General features: G+C 36.6%; 1 protein-coding gene across 7 annotated transcripts in view; it reads right to left on the bottom strand.

Moving 5' to 3' along the window:
• sytl2a (synaptotagmin-like 2a) overlaps positions 1 to 21641 on the bottom strand; it is a 123584-nt gene that overhangs the window by 41934 nt on the left and 60009 nt on the right. For 2 of the 7 annotated variants that reach the window (XM_043691609.1, XM_043691608.1), the window contains 4 exons: positions 16821 to 16932; positions 7491 to 8372; positions 5141 to 5212; positions 2483 to 2896 (listed from right to left, as the gene is read on the bottom strand). In XM_043691609.1, the coding sequence (XP_043547544.1) occupies positions 2483 to 2896; positions 5141 to 5212; positions 7491 to 8372; positions 16821 to 16932 (1480 nt within the window). The other 5 variants (XM_043691606.1, XM_043691607.1, XM_043691610.1 and 2 more) reach the window with 4 other exon arrangements.

Here is a 21641-nt window from a genome sequence, read left to right as displayed (position 1 = left end):
TTTAAGTGGCACCCCTCACTTTGGTATTCCAAAATACCTTAATTTAGCTTCAGCTCATTCAGCACGGTGACTTTAGACACCAGCTGATAAGGAATAGATGAGCGGAATGTTATTATGGCTACTTTGCAAAAGCACTAGCTTACTCATTAGCAAAGTTTCAGGACATGGAATTTTCGAAAGTTTACACTGGTACATGTATGTGACAGCATATATGCTTGTGTCATATGTTACACAGTTATGCTTGTATACTAATTCTTGAAGTTGCAGAAAAGTGCAGTGTATTAACATTATGTACCAATGAATTTTCTTTATTTAGATGTACCTAATGGAGGGGATCTTTCTGGAACATTGGGCAAAGATTCTTAGAAGCAGGTGAATGCAAGACAATTTCAATATATGCCATTATTTTAAGATGCATCAGTCCACGTATTAAACTGTGTCACTTCTAGTAGTCCAAATTTTCACAAAAACAGAAGAATGAATATGATGCCTAAGCTACAAATCCAATAGTAAAACTCTCACAATCATTTAGCATAAAAATCTGGCCATTCAGGGGAGTTGTGAATCAGTTGGGTTAGCAGACACTAGGATCTCTTCACTCTGTACACCCAACTTGGGAGAAAAAGTTCAAATTCGTGTAAATGTTTCTTCCCCTAGTGGGATAAAATCTTTAATGTACTTATTTCTTTTCTTAAATTTAAAAATAATTATTGGCATTTAGATCACAATGTGGTTTATTGTGTGGAAGACAGAGTTCATAAATCAACATATGTTGAAATCAGGCATTTTACCAACTGAAGAGGAAAGAGTGAGATACAGAAGGAAATATTTTAAAACTTTGGAGGGCAAATCACCATGCTGTCTTCTCAACAAACCTACTAGCAGATTACTGCTCATGGGCAAAAAAATGGTCCATGACTCAAATTTGTACAGTGGGAGGAATGCACTACTGTATTTTCTGTGTAGCACTAAGTTTACTGATTTATGTATATTGGAATACAATTCAGTCAATTTGTTTGGCTGTGAAGCAGAAAATGTGTTGAAAAATAATTAAATATATCCTGCCATTAAAAATCAACAGAACCTACCTGACCCCCTTCCCTCCCTCTTCCTTCCAGTCCAATAGAATCAACCACTCAGTGAAGAAACCTGCTCACAAAAAAGATCTAATAATTTATTGTGGTGTGGATTTCTCTTTTTCCAATGCTAGTTGAACTTGGCATCAAGTCAAAAGGATATCTAGCAGCAGTGAGGTCACCAAGCTGAATAAGCAGCCAATCTCATTGAAGTATTCTCATTAACAGCAATCCAAGAAGTAAAGATGGAATTTTACAGATTGTCCCAATTATTAATTTCACTTGAAATGTGAAATTAAAGTGGAAGCCAATATATCATAAACCTCTTTCACCGGTGCCAGTCACTCCATTCAGGGAAACATCTTCTGATTTGGTCAGGAACAGGAATGTATGACTGTGACTGAAGCAGATAAGGGGACCTAGAGGATAGAAACATCTACCTCTACAGTTGTCCAACAGGTTTGAGGTCCTGCCCAACATGTTTGGGCAAGCAGGTACTCTACGGTGGATGTGCATATCAGAACGTGCGTTTTGTATTCTGCCACCAAGCACTATTTCAATGGCTGAAATTTGTTAATTACTGATTATAATCCCAGATCATTTCAAGTGCATCATTTTATTTCCATTAAATTAACAGTACATTCCTGGATGTTTTGTCTTCATGTGAGGCACTTTGTAGACCTCTACACGAAATTTTATTTGCCTTCCTACTGCCAATTTCCAAGTATATGCTAATCTTCCTATAACTTATTTGTTTATTCAAGTTACAAAACTGACACTAACTTGTTCTTTTTGTGACACTGCAATGGGATCTTTCAAAGTCTGCTTAAAACACTAAAAAGTAGGTAAGTCAGCAGTTTGTCTTATTTTAAGGCAACATAACAAAAATGTGTAGTACCATCTAAGTTTTGCACTGAAGTATCATCCTAGTCAAGCCCTAGAATATGCTTGACCCTTAAACCTTCTCACCTAGAGGGAATTGTACTGAGTCCCATATACTAATACCTGGCCAAAGAAAATTCATTAAAAATGTTGTTAAATTTCAGAATCACCATCACCAAATCACTTATTATTTGTATTACAAGAAATCATTCCACATTTACTTAACAGGAGGAAATAATTGAACTTCTGTGACACCATGGCAAATCAACAGGAAAGTGTCATTATTTCTGATTTGAAACCAGGCTGGCATAGGATTGCACTGAATTGTTTAGAAAATTAATACTACCACAGAGTTCCCAAAGTTAAACCCAATATCTACATAAATCAAGAGAGGATTGGTGGAATTACATAAATCAGATAATCAAGATCAAAAGTGGATAGAAAACCTAAACCGATCAAAAGGGAAAAAAAAGGAATAGAATAAACCACAATGCCAGTAGAAACAAATGAATGCTGATGCTCACTGAGTGAACTTCTCCAGGTTTCAGCATGTAAGTGGTCACTTCCTCTTGAATAGTCTAACAATACGTTTTTTGATGAAGCATCTTGATCTGGGTTGTCCTGTGCACCTGCCTTGAAACTTTCCATGGATCTTTTCGTAGGACTATCACTATTTTCCTTGAAGGTGCTTGTTCTAGTAGTTCCAGATGGAAGATTTAACTCCATTTGAAATTGGTCTTGCAAATCAAAACCTCTGTTATCCTTATTTAAATCTATTCCTAGGTTTTCATTATATTTAGACCCTTTGTCATTTTTAATAGATGACAATTTATCTTCTTCAACTGTCTTCAGATTACCATGGATCATGTTGTCCAATGACTCAGAATTGTTCAAATTCTTTTGGGGAATGTCATTTTCCTCTACAAGTGGGGAACGTCCTGCAAATAAAGCAAGATTTTCTTCATTACTGCTCACTTCCTTAGATGATATTTGTTTAATTGATGAGTTTTCATTTTGAAAAGATTTTTCAGGTGGTTTTAGAACATTTGGAATTTGGCTTTGTAATAGCTTTTCTGAAATATTGTCATCTTTATTATTTCCAATTTTGCTATAAGTATTTGGTCTGCTTTGGTTTATATCTTCCAATAAAGATTGTGAATTGATCATTCTATCAGCTGATTCATCACTTAGCATGAAAGTCTGGTTGTCTGATAGCAAAACTCTCTCATGTTTATGCTGTTCCTCAATAAGTGAAGTTTCATTTTCATCTTTTTCCTGATGTCTCCACTGCAATCCAACGTTCAAATTATTTGACTCCTGTGATTTTGGATCACAAATTATCCTCTCTTGAGCACTTTCCCCTACTTCAGAGGAGTGTTTCTGGAAATCATTTGAAGTCGACAAAAGTTCATTTTTATTTAAGGCATTATTTGCTGTCTTCAATTTTAATTTGATCTCTTCAGGTTCTGTCGGGAGAACTTTGGGAAAATATTTGGTGTTCAATCTTTTTTTATCAGGTTGAGATTCTCTCTGTTGAAGGATCTGTTGCATTCTTTCTTGGACACTTGGTCCATGACACTCCTCCGTTTTCATGCTTTCGTTTTTGGAAAGATCGTCAGGGTAATTAGTTATCGAAGGTTTTGCTTCTAATAGCATTTTTTGCTCAGTATTTGTTGCTATTTTCAAGATGGAATGTTTGTCATCTGAAGTGTTTGCAAGCCCCAGTTCATCATCATCAAGAGTTTTAGTTCCTTTATCCCAAAAGTTTCTTAGGTTTGTGAAATGAGAGAGATCTTGATGTGGATCATCTGATGTGTTGCATATTTTTTTCTTTATTGAAACTATAGTGAAAGGCTTTTCATTTTTAGGAATTACATTTGTGTCATTTTTCTCCAATTGGAAATTAACCTTAGTTGAATTTTCATCATTATTCAATGTTTGCTTCAAATCTATGGCTTTAACGTGAATTTTATCTTGTAAAACATTGGTTTCTTCTTCATTCTGCTTAAGTGAGCTCTTTGTTTTTGCTTTGTTTAGCGTTGTGTTTTTTCTTAAAGCTGACTGACCATCATATACAGGTACATCTATATGTTCATTTGATCCTTGCCTTGCTTGTTCCAAGAAAGGATTCTCACGTGTTGTAGTTACGTGCTCATTTCCATCAACAGATTGCTGTTTTTTTATTTTGGTGCGGTCTAACTCTTTTTCTGCTCCATTGTCGAAAAATGTAGAGTTCAAACTTGCAGTAGTCACTGCATTAGATGCTTTGTTTGCTGATTTGTAATTAGATGACTTAATATCAATGGTGTCTTCATTCTCGGCTGACTTTCTAAACACTGCATTCGCAAAACTATTTTCCTGGTATGAAGTTCTGTGTTTTGAAGAAAGATTTTGAAAAGCGTTAAGTGCATCCTCTGTTATATCACTGACACCAGAGGTTGGTAATGTTTTAGATTCTTCTGGATTTAAACTAGTACTTTCTGATCTTGATTCAGTCACTTGTATATCATTTTTATTAGTAGTAGCAAGAAAAAAGTTGACATTTGAGGTTGCTTGAGAGTCTGACTCTCCATCGGCACTTACATTTGCTTCAACCCTCCCTTTTTCAGAAACTAATAGCCCTTGTTTTGACTCATCTCGTTCCAGTCTGATGTGCTGCTGTTGATTATTGGAAGATTTGATTACATTCTCCGAAATTGGATAAGTGCTCTCAAAACCATTTTTTGTTTTCATTTTACTTTTCTCCTCCAAAACTATTGCTTCTGGAATTACAGATTTGTGAAAAATGTTCACCTTTGTTGGAGTCTGAACTTCCTTTAATTGGATTCCTTGTTCTCCTGATCTTTGGATTTCACCGTTTACATTCTGCATCTCTTGAAGGCTTTTTGTAAATATATCAGATTCAGTATGTGAGAACTCAGTATCGGGCTTTGCATTTAATGGTAGCTTGTTCTCTACTATTGGCTCAGATGGAGGTTCCACTTCTTTCAACCTTTCATTTACTGATGGCATTTCTTCGCTTCTGGTGAACCAATCCAATACCTTGGATATGGATTCGTCAGCTGCCTTCATGTGCTCAGCAGTATATTTATCAGGCATTTGGGACTGTGCAGAGGGAGCTTCATGTCTTTGTTCCATTGATGCTGTCTTGAAGAGGGGCACCACAAAATTAACATGCTTACCTTGGAATATTTTTGCAGGCTGCTGATTTGAGACCTGAGGAGATTCAAATTCAGTGTGAGGTATCTGCTTATCTGCAATGAAATACATAGAAATGTGTTATTTGTTGTAAGGTAGGAAACCAAATCAATGGATTTTAAAATGGCGACATATTTAATTATCGAGCATGAGACTATAGATTCAAGTTGCTATTAGCAGATGAATGCTCAACATGTTCATGATATTTTTTCTATTTGTTAAGAGTGATTGACCCATTTAATTTAATTGGGTTAATACCTTTGATACAATAATAGGCAGAAGGTCACACAAACACACTAGCAATCATCTGTTGACGTTGTCAACTTATTCTAAGCTTGGTTTTCAAAAACATTTCTAAATAATCAAATCAGCTTATGGACATGTTAAATAACAAGGCAACTTATAATAAAAACTGTATTTTTAAATATATTGTACATCTGTTATTCCATTTTAATAAACTACAAGAAATGCATGCTAAATAACAGATATCAAATATGATCCAAAAGTAACTAACAGCAGGCTGTCAAGGTTTTGAGCCATGTAAAAAAAGATTATTGTTGAAGAATACAATTTCACTTTACATAATTAAAAAGTATCATAATGTTAAATATCATGAAAAAAATAAACAATTCAATTTGCTTACATATCACATTAAGTTAACATAAAAGGATTGCTTTCTTTGGATTCTCTTCAAAAATTATGAGTGTGCTTTAAACTATTGTAGAATAATCAATGCCATAATTCTATTATACGTCTGTGAACAATCTATCTCAAGACAAATGCATTTATTTAGCACTGTCTAAAAGAAATCAGATAGGGGTAACTAACAACTGCAGTTCACAAACTGCCAAGTTTAATGGAAAGAAGCACATCAATTGTAACAAATTATAGACAACATTACATGAGTTGGACAGGAAAAGATATGCATTAGAGAGGCATCATCATGACAAAAATAACCTATCCAGCAATCCTTTTTATTGTGGAAAGGAGAAAAGCCAAAGATGTAAATGCCTTTTGTGTCACTATGCCATGAACAAGCAAATCTATTAAGCATTTTATAGAAATGTCCATATATACATTCTGATTAGATTAGACAATAGCTTGGCAACAAAATTTTGGTACTCATTTTTGTAAAGATATGGATATTAATGCTGCCAAATATGACACTTGCAAAACCATATAAAGTAGCTTGTTTTAAGCAGTTCCACAAATTTCAAAAAATAAATACAGAGTTTGATGAGAAAAAGAAGAAAGGAGAGAACTACTCCAGGTTAATCTCAGGTGAACTGCTTGTCTCAAGGATCAACTCATTGCCAAAACAATGGCAGTTCTGCAATCTGCTTTGGAACAACACATCAAATTTCAAGCAACAAGTTTCAGCAATCCAGTATCTTCCTAAGCAGTGGGCAGTGCTATTGCCCAAAAGAGAATCTAAAATGAATAAATTAATTTTAAAACAGTCATGAAAGAGCAAATAAAACTCAACATGCACACCGTACATAAAGCACAAGTGTATTTTAAGTTGCTCCACATGTCCATAGAACTCTAGGCTTTTAAGTCAGAGAATTTAAAATTTGCCATGACAGTTATTTGCCTCATTATCCATGATATTGCTTCAGCCAAAGATAAATTGAATCTCTGATTTAACTGGTTGCAAAACTTGGATGAGATGGGCTCTATGTGCAAAGTCAGGCTTTTAGTTGGACCCTCGCAAGACAAAAGCTTTCACCTCAGATTGAAGGTACATACAGAATTTGCTGCTCCCTTCAAAGTCAGCAATTATGCTTCAGAAAAGAAATGCAATTTTTGGGGAATCTATATTTAATGTTTTCTCTATCATACTCTTTGCAAAACAATGAGTTCCCAATCCTTCGTCTACTGCGCTTTGAAAGATATAGTTCATGTAGTTCATTAACCACTAAATGTCCTTTTAGGCCTAACAATTTTCTTCACATTTATTTTAAGAGTCAGATAATTTATGTTCTGAAATGTTACCAGAATATTTGACCAACAAACAAATGTTATTGTTCCCAGTAGCAAGTGGTGAAGTGATAATATGTTCATGCCCGTTCTTACACAAGTGCTTGTTTAAACAATACTATAGTATTTTAGGTCTTCTTAAAATAGGTAATTTCCAATTGCCTTCCTTTTATTTTGTCTTACACTTTTCTCCCCCAAAAGGAATTGCAACAATTTCCTAGATTAAATGATTTTGTGAAAGAAAGATTATTTTTTGATCAGATAAAATCAGCGTGTAACCATACCACCAGTAGATAAGAAAATGATTGACATATGGTTGATTAGAATATTTTCCTTTTGTAATAACCATCTTACCAACACTATGATTGGCCAGATTTGATGCAGAATTCAATCTCCTGTTGACTTTATTTTCTGTTAGTATCTCGCCTGTGTCCATTTCACGGACTCGATTAGTTAGCTTACCAGAACCAGAACTTGCTAAGTGATTATTTGTATGGTTTGCTATATGTGAACTTGTTGCTGGGATAGACTGAAAGTCTGAATTGGACATAACATTATCATCTTGATCCATGTTCAATGGGTCTTCTGATAAAAAAGATAAATGACTCTGAGCAGAAAACCCATTGGCCTCATCTAGACTTTCATCTTCCCTTGCATTATCCATGCCATCTGCATTTTCTTCAATAGTTTCCTCAGAATAATCAGTGTCTAGAAGAGAACCTTCACCAATTTTGGAACTCTTGTTTTCATTATAAAATTCTAGTGTCGGCGATATCTTCTTTTCATCCACATTTGTGGAAAATCTGACTTGCTTCAATCTTTCAAGACTATTAGGTGCAAGCAATTCTTCATTGTCCACAACTGCACTAATCTCTGCTAGTCCTTCTGGAATGGTTTGAGGAGAGGCTGCGATCTTCCGTTTCGAGTCCTGAACACTGACTAGTAGAATTTCAGAATCATTGGAACTTGAACTTGGGCTATGTTTCAAAATGCTTTTTTTAGGAGTTGTAGAGTTGCCATTAAAACCATTTTGATTCATGAGTCCTGTTGCAGTGTGATGTTGATCACTGGAGGGTATAGAATCTTGCAGTTTATAAGAAATAGTCCTTGGTTTTGGCACTGGGTGACCTTCTGAATAAATACCATCCTCTGCAAGAGATGGTTTCTTAGTTTCAAGAAATTCATTTGAGGAAGTTTGTAATCTGGAAACATTTTCCTTTGGCTGAGATAACTTCTCTGGAAGAAAACAAGGGTATACAAGGGCAAGGATAAAGGCAATTTTAACAACTATAGAATAGAAACTAATAGCAAATTACATCCAGAAGGCTATATGTTTTATAGATTGTTAACTGTTTAAAAGCAATTCAATATCAAAAAGTAATATTTTCTGAAACCTGAAATTCAATCAAAAAGAATGGATAATACAGATAAAAATTTAAAATATGTAAAGCAATTATAAAAGACACATCAACCATAATTTGTTATTGTTATTTCTATCCATACACAACCTCCAATTAGTCATGGTGTGGGAAGCACAATAGTGCATTAGTGAAGTGAAAATCAGATTTAACGTTAAATTGTCCAATTTACATTTTCAAAAGTTCAGTTATTTCAGTGGTCAACTGACTTTCAGACAATTGATTCAATTGTACGTTTAAAGAAAGAAGGGGATCATCTAAATAATAGGTATTTATATTCATAAAGAAAATTAGGAAAATGTAACCTTAGAGAAACAAGTGAATCACTTAGAGTGGAATTAGAATACCCCCAAAAGCTATAAATTAACCTGTGTACACTGACTGAAATGCTTCAATTCACCATATCCTTTCACTCACCTCCTGAAAATTTTCAATCATGGTTCACACTTAACAGGGGTTTTCTTGTATTCATAACCTAGGCATTTATACAAGTCTCTCATCTATACCTCATAGCTTACACACTGCCAGCTATTCAAGCATAACATCATATCAGCCACACAGACTGCACAACATATTTAAGACATACACTTCCTCTTTTGTAGGATAAAGTGATGCACAATCAATCATTCAACATCAGAATCGAAAAAGGTGGCGCTGGAAAAGCACAGGTCAGGCAGCATTCCAGGAGCAGGAGTGTCAACATTTTGGGCATGAACCCTTCATCAGCTCAGATACTGATCCTGTGAATATCATAAGGAAGGAGCAGGACGTGGTGAGAAACTGGACAAGTGGTTTATACCCAAGAGAGATGGCAAGGCTAGGCCAAGTATCCTGATGAAGGGCTCATGCCCAAAACATTGGCTTTCCTCTTCAGATGCTGCCTGGCCTGCTGTGCTTTTCCAGTGCCACCCTTTTCGATTCCGACTTCCCCAGCACCTGCAGTCCTCACTTTTTCCACAATCAACATCGACAGGACAGTCTGAAGGAGAATACACTGCCAGCCATTATTGGAAATGACAACTTTTTTTAGGCCATAACCACAAGTGGGTCTAAAGTCATTGAAGATAATCCTCTAACCTAATTCTTCCTCTCACGTTCTATTTTCTTTTCAACCCACAATCGTCCCTGACGTGAAACACTGACAGTGCAAGAATGCACTTCTTCATTTCCTTCTTTCCACTCACCACAACCTTACTTTTACACCTTTTCCTTTTGGGGTATTTTGCAAATGTAACCTAACAGAGCAAGGTAGGAATAGCAAAACAATAGTGAAGAACATCATCACCTGATCTCACACTCAACCACCAGTTCAGATACAGATCCTGGGCACACGCTTTTGTGAATATCATAAGAAAGGAGCAGGATGTGGTGAGAAACTGGACAAGTGGTTTATAGGCATAAGCCCTTCATCAGAAACATCGATTCTTCTGCTCCTCAGATGCTGCCTGACCTGCTGTGCTCTTCCAGCACTACACTCTCCACTCTGATCTCCAGCATCTGCAGTCCTCACTTTCTCCAAGTGGTTTATAGCCAAGAGAGATGGCAAGGCTAGTCCAAGTGTCAATAAAGTGCAAATGATGAGCCAGCACCAGCTGACAGAGATTTGAGCTCATCCTTTCAGACAAGGAAGTGGTGGCTAATTTTATTAGCATTAGTACACTTGTGTAATGAATAAAAGCCACTATTTCAGTTTCTTTGGTTAGCACAAATAGCAGCCACTCATTGCCTGAATGCTGTATTAGAAGCAGCCAAGCAAGATCAGCTTGCTGCACGCAAGCGCTGATTATTGGCATTTTGACTGTGGATTACAGCATGGAAAATGGTTTGAAGGATATCATGGCAATCCAGCAAAGTCTTCCCCACTGGGTTTGGTGAGGCATTGGCTCTCAGTGGCAGTAAAACATGAAGATATGCAAAGGGAAGTAGAGGACAGGTACTAACAGAATGTCCAAGTGTGGTTTGAATTGTATGTGCAATGCAGTATGATTTCATTCAAAAAATGCAGATTGGAATGTTTACATGGTGATGGATTTAATTATTGCATGTGGCCAGAGGATGTTGTAATGGACAATGGTAGACTAAATAGGTAATACGAACTGTAGAGGACTGGGGAAATTGAAATAGCGGTTTCACTACCTCACTCTGTAGTTCACCATGAGTAGCATGAGCAGAAAAAGGGTTGTCTATGTTGTTATCTTGCATTCTCTTTCTCCACCTCTTCCTCCTCCCACTTCTCAAGGAAAATTGACTAATGACACCCATGTCTAGCAGTTGGTTTGTAGAGAAGCCACAAATTCAGGAAAATGTCAATTTCAATTTGTAGCAACCATGGAAAGCAAAGATTTGTAGAATCCTACTAACTGCCAGCAAAAACAATCAGCAACTAAGCTGTCAGAGTGAGGTATACTAACCACTACAATTCCACTGACGGAATTAAATCTGGCTTCCTTAACTGGACTGCCCGACCTGATTGTCCTTCACTGTCACTGGTTCCAAATCCTGGAATTCCCTCCTTCATGGCATTGTGGATCAACCCATAGCAGAAGGCAGCTCACCACCTTCTCAAGGGCAACTAGGGGCAGATAATAAATGCCCACATCCCACAAAATGAATCTATTTAAAAAAACATTCCAGACCCATTGCAAGAGACACTCAACTGCTTTCTGAAATTGTCTAAGCGTTAGGGATGAAAAAAAAGAACAGGTACTGCCAGTAATGCCCTGATCCTTTGAGAGAGGAAAAATAAAAGAATGTTCCAGCCAAGGAAACTTCATCTTCAAGCTACAATTGAGAGACTGGACCTTGAGGCAGGCTTAGACCAAAAGCTTTCATGAGGGACCAGTAAAAACAGTAATGCAGTGCCCCATTCAAAAGGAGTGCAAACATCTACCTACCTCGGAAAGTCATCACCTGCATTTCAGACCTTTACCCAACTCTGTTAAATTTAGGTCCCTGTCTATCTTTTGAGGGATGGATTTTTGCAATTTAAAATTTTAAGAAGAGGGCATAAATGGCATTAACTTATTCAGTTCTCATATTTCACACCCCATTTTCCATCTTAACCCTCTTCCATCCATCATTTGGTGGAGGGGAGGTCATAAAATCAAGTTCTCGATGTCCTTTGCTTTCACAAGCAAACATTTTGATGACTGAACCTGCACAAATCAGTAACACCAGCAACAGCACAAATTGGGAGAGGGCAGAAACAAAGCCACTTGAAAATAAGAAACACAATCATGAGATTCCAATGGATTTAAGGTTAGAATCCAATTGTTTTGGTTGACATCAGGGATGCATTAACTTTCAAGTGTTAAAATAGAAAGTAGTTTAGAAAATGCATTGAAAGGATTCATTGCAGAAATGTACACATGCATCAGATCTCATTTTGGTCTATATCATCAGCCATAGTTTCCAAATCCAATTTTGTATATACAGAATATTAGATTTAGCAAATGCACGAAAAATTAATTGGGAAGGTTGCTGAGAATTATGTAACAACATGCACTGATATCAGGTAAACAACAATAATGAAAAGCAAGAAAGAAAATTAGAAGTCACAATACAAAAAAAAGCGGGATAAAAGAGCACAACCATGCTCACAGATAGTAATAATTGTAACGAGTGAGGCTTCTTTCAATTTTGATCTTGATCAACATTAGACATGTGTCCAGCAAGCTGAGAATTATGTAGCAACATGTACCAATGTCACATAAACATTAATACCAAGGGAAATCAGTACCAGGTCAAAATTTAACAGTGCTAAATGGTTGTAGACGCTTTTGACATATACCTCTCCCAATCAACATTCAAAATTAAATAGTAATAATATGGAGAAAAAAAACTTACTGGGTACATTGGCCTTTAAAGCCAAATAATTACTTCTAAAATGTAATTACTGTTGCAAGGTTTGAAATCCAGCAGCCAGTTTATGCACAGCCAACTCCCACATCAATACATGATAGCCACATAAATCCATGTTATTGTTATTTTGACAAAGGGATAAATATTGATCAGGATGTGAAAGAAAGTTCTATTGCTTCCTTGAATACACTACAGTATCTTTCATGCTTAACTTAGAGAACAAGTAGATGGTTGGTGGGACATCTCATCCCATCATACTACATGAGTGTTAGTATCGATTTGAGTGCTTAGGTCTTTGGAGTGGGCCTAACATCTGCAATGTTAGGCCTCTACTAATGGCACCACAGCTAACAATACAATAATTTCCAGTTTTGGGTGCTGACATTAGCAAGGGATGGGAAATATAAATATGTGGATCTCTTATCCTTTATTTCCTGCTGAGTTGCTTTGTATTTAAAATATTCCCCATTTTAAACAATTGAGAATTTTAGCCAGTGTAATGATAAAGAACACCCCTTTTCCAGGCGAAGATAACAATTCCAGAAGCTTGAGGAATTTATCAGTGTGACGTAACACATACTTGAACCCAAAATGATGTGCTCCCAAGAATTCATCCAGTAAAAAATATAAAACCATATAAATCCTGGAAGCATTCCATGAAAACAAAATACCATGGAAATGAAATAATTGGAATCAATATATTTGAATGAAATGATGGTGATGACGATGCTTGCATGTTCTGGATTAGAATTTAAAAAAAATAATTTAATAGTGGAGGAAGTAATAAAATCTTTCAAAAACCATCAAGTCCATTTTTTTTTAAGATTCAATAAAATTAACCTGATTATTACACATAATTAACCATACTGTCAAATGAATATTTTACCCAGAAAAGCAGGAAAGCACTCAGTTAAATCATTCTTAATTAGCTTTGTTGCAGCAAAGTGTTCACAAACAGACAAATGTGTAACCTAGTGCTCAAGATGCATCAATACTGACTTAGACAAGTACAGCTCAGATGCCCTCCCAGATAATCTCCACACCTCAATAATGCCACAAAGTACTAAAAGGCAAAATTCTAACATAACTTCAGAATTTCAGCCCACGAGTTCTTGGATCTAAATAAATTTAAATACTGTTTAAAGGATGATGATTCATCTTTAGTAATTTGGCCCAGTTATTGTTACCGCTGAGAATAAGAGATTTTGTATTGTTGCTATTTGAGACTTTGGGACATGGTTAATTAAGAGAGAATTTACTCTATGCCGAACTGTGCTGGAGCTGATTCAGGAGCATTTGATGTGCATGATTTTAAAATCGTGAAAAGCATTATGTTCCCCAGTAGGAATATTCTTCATATCAGTACGTACAAAACATTAGCAAATTAAAAACATTTTAAATTAAGATATTTTATGCATGAAATGAACATGTTGTGTAAAAGTCCATTCTTCTTCTCATTAGTTTTTAAAGGGTGCCTCCATAATTTTTCATCAAAAATGACAGTTGCCCAAATAGAGGAAATAGATTCCATTAACTTCTTTACCGCACGAGAAGATGAGAAAGAAACTGAAGCAGGGCTAAGGCCATTTGGTCTGCTCCACTATTCAATAAGATGATGGCGGATTTCACTGTGGCCTTAACTCCACTTTTCTCCTAGCCTGAAAACCCACAATTCTGTTGAAAACAAACTTTGTCTAACTCATTTATATAAACTGTAAACAATTAAAGTCTCAGCACTGATTCCTATAACAACACCACGTTCGCTAACCCAAAAGACTCATTTATGTGTACTCCCCATTTCCTGTTAGCTAACCAATCTTCTATTCATGCTCATATGCAACTCGCTGTATTTGTTTTCATTCTCAAAGTTTGGGAGAAGATATGTAGCTCGGGTGCTCATTGCTGCGGTTCTGTTCTCCACAATAACTGTATTTAGAATTTTATCAAGTGTCCTCTGGAAACACAATTATAGTACATCCACCAGCTACCCTTTATCCTTAGTATATGCTCCTTTCTCAAAGGACTCCAACAGATTAGTTAAACGCTACTTTCTCTTCAGAAAACAAGGTTGACTTTACCAGATGACCTTGAATTTATGTTAGTGCCCTGTTATAACTTCTTGAAATCATAGCTTCTATCATTTTTATTAAACCCATCTGGCCTATAGCTTCCTGTTTCTGTCTCCCTCCCTTTATCAAAAGAAATAACTTTATTTGTGATTTTCCAATCTAAGGAGAACTTTCCAAGATCAAGGGAGTTTTGGAAAATTAAAACCAAAGCATCAACTAACTCAGGAAGCACTTCTAGTAGACTCAGGCACTTATCAGCTTGCAACTACAAAAAATTTACTTTGTAGCAGTCATCTGATGATTATAATACTCCATCGCACAGAGTTCATAGAATCCCTACATGTGGATACAGGCCATTTGGTCCAACAAGTCCACACCGATCTCCGAAAAGCATCCCCCCACATCCATCCCCTCACCTCACCTCACCTCACCACTCCACATTTCCCCTGACCAATGCACCTAACCCACACATCCCTGAACACTATGGGCAATATAGCATGGCAAATTCACCTAACCTGCACATCTTTGGACTGCGCGAGGAAAGCAGAGCACTTGAAAGAAACTCACAGACACGGGGAGAACGTGCAAGCTCCACATAGTCGCCGAAGGCTGGAATCAAATCTGGGTCCCTGGCACTGTGAGGCAGCAGTGCCAACCACTGAGCCACCGTGCCACCCTGGTCCACTTCCTGGTTTATTATTGTTTCTCAGATGTTACATGAGTGAAGACCCATTCAATTCATCTGCCATTTCCTTATTTTCCAATAATTGGTCAGACTCTACTGAACTGATGCTCTCTTTTTTCTTCTTTGTATATTTCTAACTAGGTTTCACTCATTTCTAATTTTTCTCTCATGAATTTTTTTGAGCATTTTTTTTTTAAATCCAATCTTTTGATCTGCCACATGTCTGTGCACAATTATATGCTTTTCGTTTAGGTCTGAAACTATCTTTAATAGTTCTAGGTAGCCACAGATGGTGGGTCTGTACCTTGGAAATGTTCTTACACATTGGAATGTATCTACTGTATATTCTGATCCTATAATCTAATTTGCCAATTCCCTTTAACCAGTTCCTCTATCATCCACTCATAAATGCCATATTTAACTTTTAAAAACAGGGTCTTGGACCCATTCCTCTATCCCTCACACTAAATGAAAAGTTTAATTATTATGATCACTGCTACCTCGAAGTCTTATGAGATCATTACTCAATATGATCGTGTTGCAAAATATCAAACTTACCGTAGCCTATTCTCTGATCGGCTCCAGAACATGATGTTCTTAGAAACCCTCTCAAGTATATTCTAGGAACTCACTGAAGCTACCTCTGCCCATTTGACTTTTCCAATCTATATATATTTAAATTTCCCATGATTAATGCAGCAACGTTCTGATATTTCTTCCTTTGTATTCTGCCTACCATGTGGTTACTGTTAGAGGGCTATACACTATTCCGCAAGTGACTTCTTAGCTACACTTACATTGCAAATAGTTTAGGAACCGCTCATTACATTGACTCATGGGATGAAGGGGCTGCATTACGAGAATATTTTGAGCAACCTCAGCCAACATGAATTGGAGTGCAGAAGAATTACATATTTCTTATTGAAACACAAAATTCGGAAGGGACTTAATAGAGTAGGTGCTGAAAGGGGAAATCTAGAACTGGAACAGTTTCAAAATAAGGAGTGGAAGATGTCACAGATTTTTTGGGGGAAATTTCCTCACAAAGAGTCCTTTGTCATTGAAATTCTGGACTTTGGAAAGCACTGTAGGCTGGGTCGTTGAATATGTTTAAGCTGCAGTAAAAAGATTTTTGATCAAAACAATTATGGGCTATGTGATAGCTTAGGGGACAGTTTAGATACACATAGCAGGAAAAGAGAGTTGATCTGAATGTATGGTAAAGCATGCTCAAAACATTGAAAACTTCTTATGGTCTTAAGATAAAGCTTTTCAGTTCCTTTTGTAAATCGTATAACCAAGGAAATAAGAGAGTTTATTCAAAATCTTTTAAGTGAATAATACTCATTCCAACTACTAGGTAATAATAATAACTATCTACAATGCCGCAAAAAGATTAAAATCATATTTAAAACACCTCACATTCATGGTTGAATGACTACTGTTCACATTTATGGAATATTTATGAAGACTAGTAGCCTAACCAACACCCATCATTAGATATGGATATCAATCACACAAACTCAGAAAATACTGTTGGCAATTGTAGAAAATCTCTGAACCAAGCTAAGAAAATAGGATGTGGTTTAAAGAGAATATATTCTCTCCAGCATAAATACTTAAACTCTCTTAATGGACCTTTGGTATTTACCTGCTAAAGGAGTCACAGACACTGACTCTGTACCAACCAATTGCAGTGATTTCTTCTCTCCATTTGGAATGTCATCTGCCAAAAATGTTCTGTTGAAAGGATTTTCTCTTTGCTGAAAAATTATGTTCACAAATTTAAGTGCATTAAATGTGTTAGAACGAATATACAAAAACAAAGATGGAGTTGACAGCTACACAAATTCAATGTGGTTGCAGGCAATTTATCTGTAAACACACATTGGGCCAAATACAGGACATTCAAAAAGTGTCAGCTCAACTAATTTGAAATACAATATCCCGAAGAGACTTGACAGGCAGGATACTGTCAGGATGTTTCTCTTTTTGGGACAGGTGAAAAGTAGGGGAAACACTTTTAAATAAGGGCTCTCTCATTTCAGGCAGAGGAGGAGAAATTTCTTCTGAGAGGGTCATGAGCTTATGAAACTCCCTTCCCCAGAGAGTGGTGGAGGCAGGATTAGTCATCTTTAAAAGGAGACTTACATAGATTCTTGACTAATAAAGGAGTCAAAGAGTATGGAGGTAGGCAGGAACGTGGTATTGAGACCAGAATCAAAATATCCACAATTTTATTGAATGGTAGAGCATGCTTGCGAGGCCAAATGACCTGCTCCTGTCCCCAACTCATACTACATATATTCTTTATAAAATGAGGGTGCAGAGAAAAGACTGAAATTACATAGAATTTAATTACATAGAAAGATTACAGCAAACAGGCTCTTCACAGAACAAATTAACCTTGTACAAATATTCAAAAGAACTACAGATTTTGATTCAGTAAAATTGTGAAAATTATTCCAATTGATCCACGAGGATATACATTTGGGATTGCCACAAGCAGGAACAAAACATACTCATTTTTAAAAAAAGATTACATGTACATTTTAATAATTAAAGAGTCATTATATACTCATTGCTCAATATATAGTTAAGAGAATAGATTCAAAAAACCTGGAAGTTTTCAAAATTCAACTTTTATCTCAAGACTTCAATGCTGTTATATTAATCAATAATTAAGTGTTCCCCATAATTACTTTTTTATTTGATATTTAGTTTGGTATTCATTTGTTTACTTCTGTTATTGTACATAAAAAAGTAGCATTGCTCAAAATATTTCTGCTCTCAGGTTATTAAACAGTTTATTGAGCCAAATGTTTTTGAAAAACAAGTTCAAGGGAGGAGCTCAACTGTTTGATTCATTGGTTAAAATGTGTATTTAATTAGCAGTTCCTTTAGAATTTTACATTTATTTCAACTCTCAATAACTACATCCCAAAAATAATACAATATTTTAAACCCTCATAAGCTCACCAATACAGTACTTTTAAATAGATCAGGCTCCATCTAGTGCCAGGAGATGGTCAGTGCAGGTAGTAGTAGGGGAGTCCCAGGATTACTTGAAACCAAAAGAGAAAATGCTGGACAATCTCAGCAGGTCTGGCAGCGTCTATAAGGAGAGAAAAGAGCTGGCGTTTCGAATCTAACTGACCCTTTGTCAAAGCTAAAAAAAAAAGGGAGAAATAGGGAGGTATTTATACGAGGCTCCAGAAGGTGAGTCATGGCTCCAGAAGCAAAGGGAGCAATAAAGGGGTGATAATGACGGTGAATAGAGAGATTATAGGGAGATTAGGAGCTTCCCGTGGCTTGCCACTTCAACACACAATTCTACTCCCATGCCCACATGTCTGTCCTTGCCCTGCTGCAATGTTCCAGTAAAGCTCAACGCAAACTGGAGGAACAGCATCTCATCTTCGACCAGACACGTTACATCGAATTCAACAACTTCAGATGATTATCCCATCCCGACCCCTCTGTTTTCATTCTGCTCCGTAATTTTATTTTATCATTTTTTTATAATTTTCTCACTGTTCTGTACCTCTTATTTCTTGATTGTCTCTCTTTCTCTCGCTCCCCACACTCTCATCACCTTTTTCCTCTCCTCTTCCCCCTTCTCCCCTGTTTTCCATTTTGCCTCTGCTTCATCCATCCCCCCCATCCACCACATATTTTGTCACATAGCTCCTCCCTTGAACTTCAGCCTTGGTCATTCACAGATCCTAATCTCCCTATAATCTCTCTATGCACTGTCATTATCACCTTTTTATTGCTCACTTTGCTTCTGGAGCCATGACTCACCTTCTCTCAGCCTAGTGTAAATACCTCCCTATTTCTCCCTTTTTTAGCTTTGGCAAAGGGTCAGTTAGACTCGAAACGCCAGCTCTTTTCTCTCCTTACAAATGCTGCCAGACCTGCTGAGATTTTCCAGCATTTTCTCTTTAGGTTTCAGATTCCAGCATCCACAGTAATTTGCTTTTACCCAGGATTACTTGCACTGATCAGCATTAGGAAAAAACAGAAGACTCGGTCGCAAAAGCAAGGACAAATCTAAGAAGGCCTAAGATAAGAACAGAGGTGGAAAGCAAGACCAGGGCAAAAGGAATTCTGACACACAAGGCTCAGGGGTGAGGAGGAACAAAATGAAAGAGATACTATGAAGAAAACAGTGGGCAAAATAGGGTAAGAGACTGAAGATGCTGCAAATGTGCAACCAGGCAGTGGCAAACAATCCTAAAGTTTGCAAATGTTAAATAATATTCTTCTTCACTTGAACATTGTTAAAGTGTTAAATTAATCAACATTAAGCAAAGACTTAACATACATGCAGCTGGAGGGGATCAGTTACCTGAGTGTCTGCGCAGCTAGTTTGCAATGTGGAGTGAGACAAACATTTCAGGTTGAATTCTTGTATCTGCTGAGATTATTGTGAAGAACTCTCCTTCTCAACCTCATCCTAGCCTGAAGTGTGATATCTCCAGGTTTAACCACCACTTGTCTCTCTCTTTGGTTGGCTATGGGGATGGGGGGGGGGGTGCTGGGTCAAGGTGTGATGCCCTTTAGCAGGTCAATGCAGATTCAATGGGCTGAATGGCCTCTTCCCACACTGTAGGGGATTCTCTCGCTTATGATCATGCAGCCCTGAGACAATGGCAACTTTTTTATCCAATTAGACATGGCCTTATCTTTAATCTGACAGAACCCACAAACAAGACTCAGAGGCAAGTTTGCTATTGTAAGCCAAAGCTGACACTATACAAAAACATTTTAAAATTTAAAACAATATTTTAATAAATCATCAAGTCAGATTGACAAATTGTGTTCCGATTGAAACCAAAACAAAGTCCACTGAATTCTCCACAAAAAGAAAGCTTTTATTAAATGGAACATTTGTTCAACAATTATTGTACATGTTCTTTGTTTATCCATTTAAACTATCAGTCGAACACTGCGTTTATGTTTTACAGTGCACTAAGAACCAGGAAACAGAAGAGATTTTAAATAAAAACAAAGTCTGCAAATCTGATTTTGTGAGGAAATGTTTCTTATCCCCCCACCCTGTCTACTTATAACAAAGGAATATCTCAACCCTTAAGAAAAATAGTTTATTCCATTTTAGCTATAGGAGATATTTATGTTGTCCACAAGTTTAAACTGGGGTTTTGTTGAGGATCATATCTCAGGAGGAGCAGGACTTCAAGACTGAAGAGTAATATCAAGAACGGTGGCAGAGCAGGCCTGAGATAAAGACCTGAGCAAAACCAAAGCAGGATGAGGGGAGAGGATGGACCATGTTTGAATCAAGAGTTCATATTAAGTGGGGAAAAAATTCATGTACAAAATTACAGAAATCCAGTTATATTTAGCAGCTTATATAGTGTTGCATTTTTGTTTCACTAAATTAGAAATTGTAGTAAAGTGTATGAAATTAATGATTTCACGGATTTAAAATAATATTTAAAAAGTGTTAGCACAGATAAGCTTCAGCAAGCATTTCACCAGTGTTCAAGAGAATTTACGAAGTATGGAAAGTTGGTGAAATGAAGTTAAGAGGTACTGCCTGAGATATAAAAATGATAGAGGATTGATAACACAAACTAAGTCTTAAGTTCATTTATGGTTAATACCAGAAGCATATAATTACATTTCATAAATTAAATTACCGAGATTAAAAACTTTAGACACGATATTTTAAAAACCGAAAGCTTAGCTAGTTAAGTAAATTAGACATCAAACAGATGATGTGTACCAGTTGCAGTCTGAGAGATCTTCTAAACACCAACACAGTCCACAACAACATGTACAGCAAGTGTCTGTATCAAAGAAATTCAATGCAAAGTTGAAAAGATAGAGTCTGAAATCAGGACACTGGACGCATGAGAAAACAATGAAAATGTTACTTGGACGTACTTTCTAAGAAGCAGTCATACCTACTAAGTTAAATTCTTCAGTCACAGATGAAAGGTTGTGACTGAGTGCAGCAGGTGTGGGATCAGAAAGGACCCTTAACTCCTACAGGTTGGAGTTCTTGTGGCTTATGTAGAGGAGAGTAGGGCCTGCAGAATGGATGAGCAGACTGATGATAGAGGTGGATTCAGGATGTGAAAAGGATTGTAGAGGATAATTTAATAAGGGAATAGACTGTTATTTGCAGTACAGCATGCCATTCTTGTAGGCTATATTACCAGTGCAGTGTCAACAGTTATGGACACCTCCACACTGCTGGAGGCAGAAGATTAAGTAATTGAATCAGATTGCGTGAAAATATGAAAGAAGGGGAAAATGTCTCTGGTCTGCAGGACTCCTAAACAATAGTTGCACTGTAAACAGGTAGAAATTGAAAATAATGTGACTTTGTAAGCACATTAGTGCAATAATCATGAATGATTTGATTCTTCATATAGATTGGACAAATCATGTTGACAAGTTGGCCTAGGATCAGTTCACATTTAGAATGGTTTCTTAGAAC

Source organism: Chiloscyllium plagiosum, chromosome 6 (genome assembly GCF_004010195.1).
Source record: "Chiloscyllium plagiosum isolate BGI_BamShark_2017 chromosome 6, ASM401019v2, whole genome shotgun sequence".
NCBI classification, from domain to species: domain Eukaryota; kingdom Metazoa; phylum Chordata; class Chondrichthyes; order Orectolobiformes; family Hemiscylliidae; genus Chiloscyllium; species Chiloscyllium plagiosum.
The sequence above is the reverse complement of the archived record's forward strand: the minus strand, read 5'-3'. Positions and strand labels throughout refer to the sequence as shown.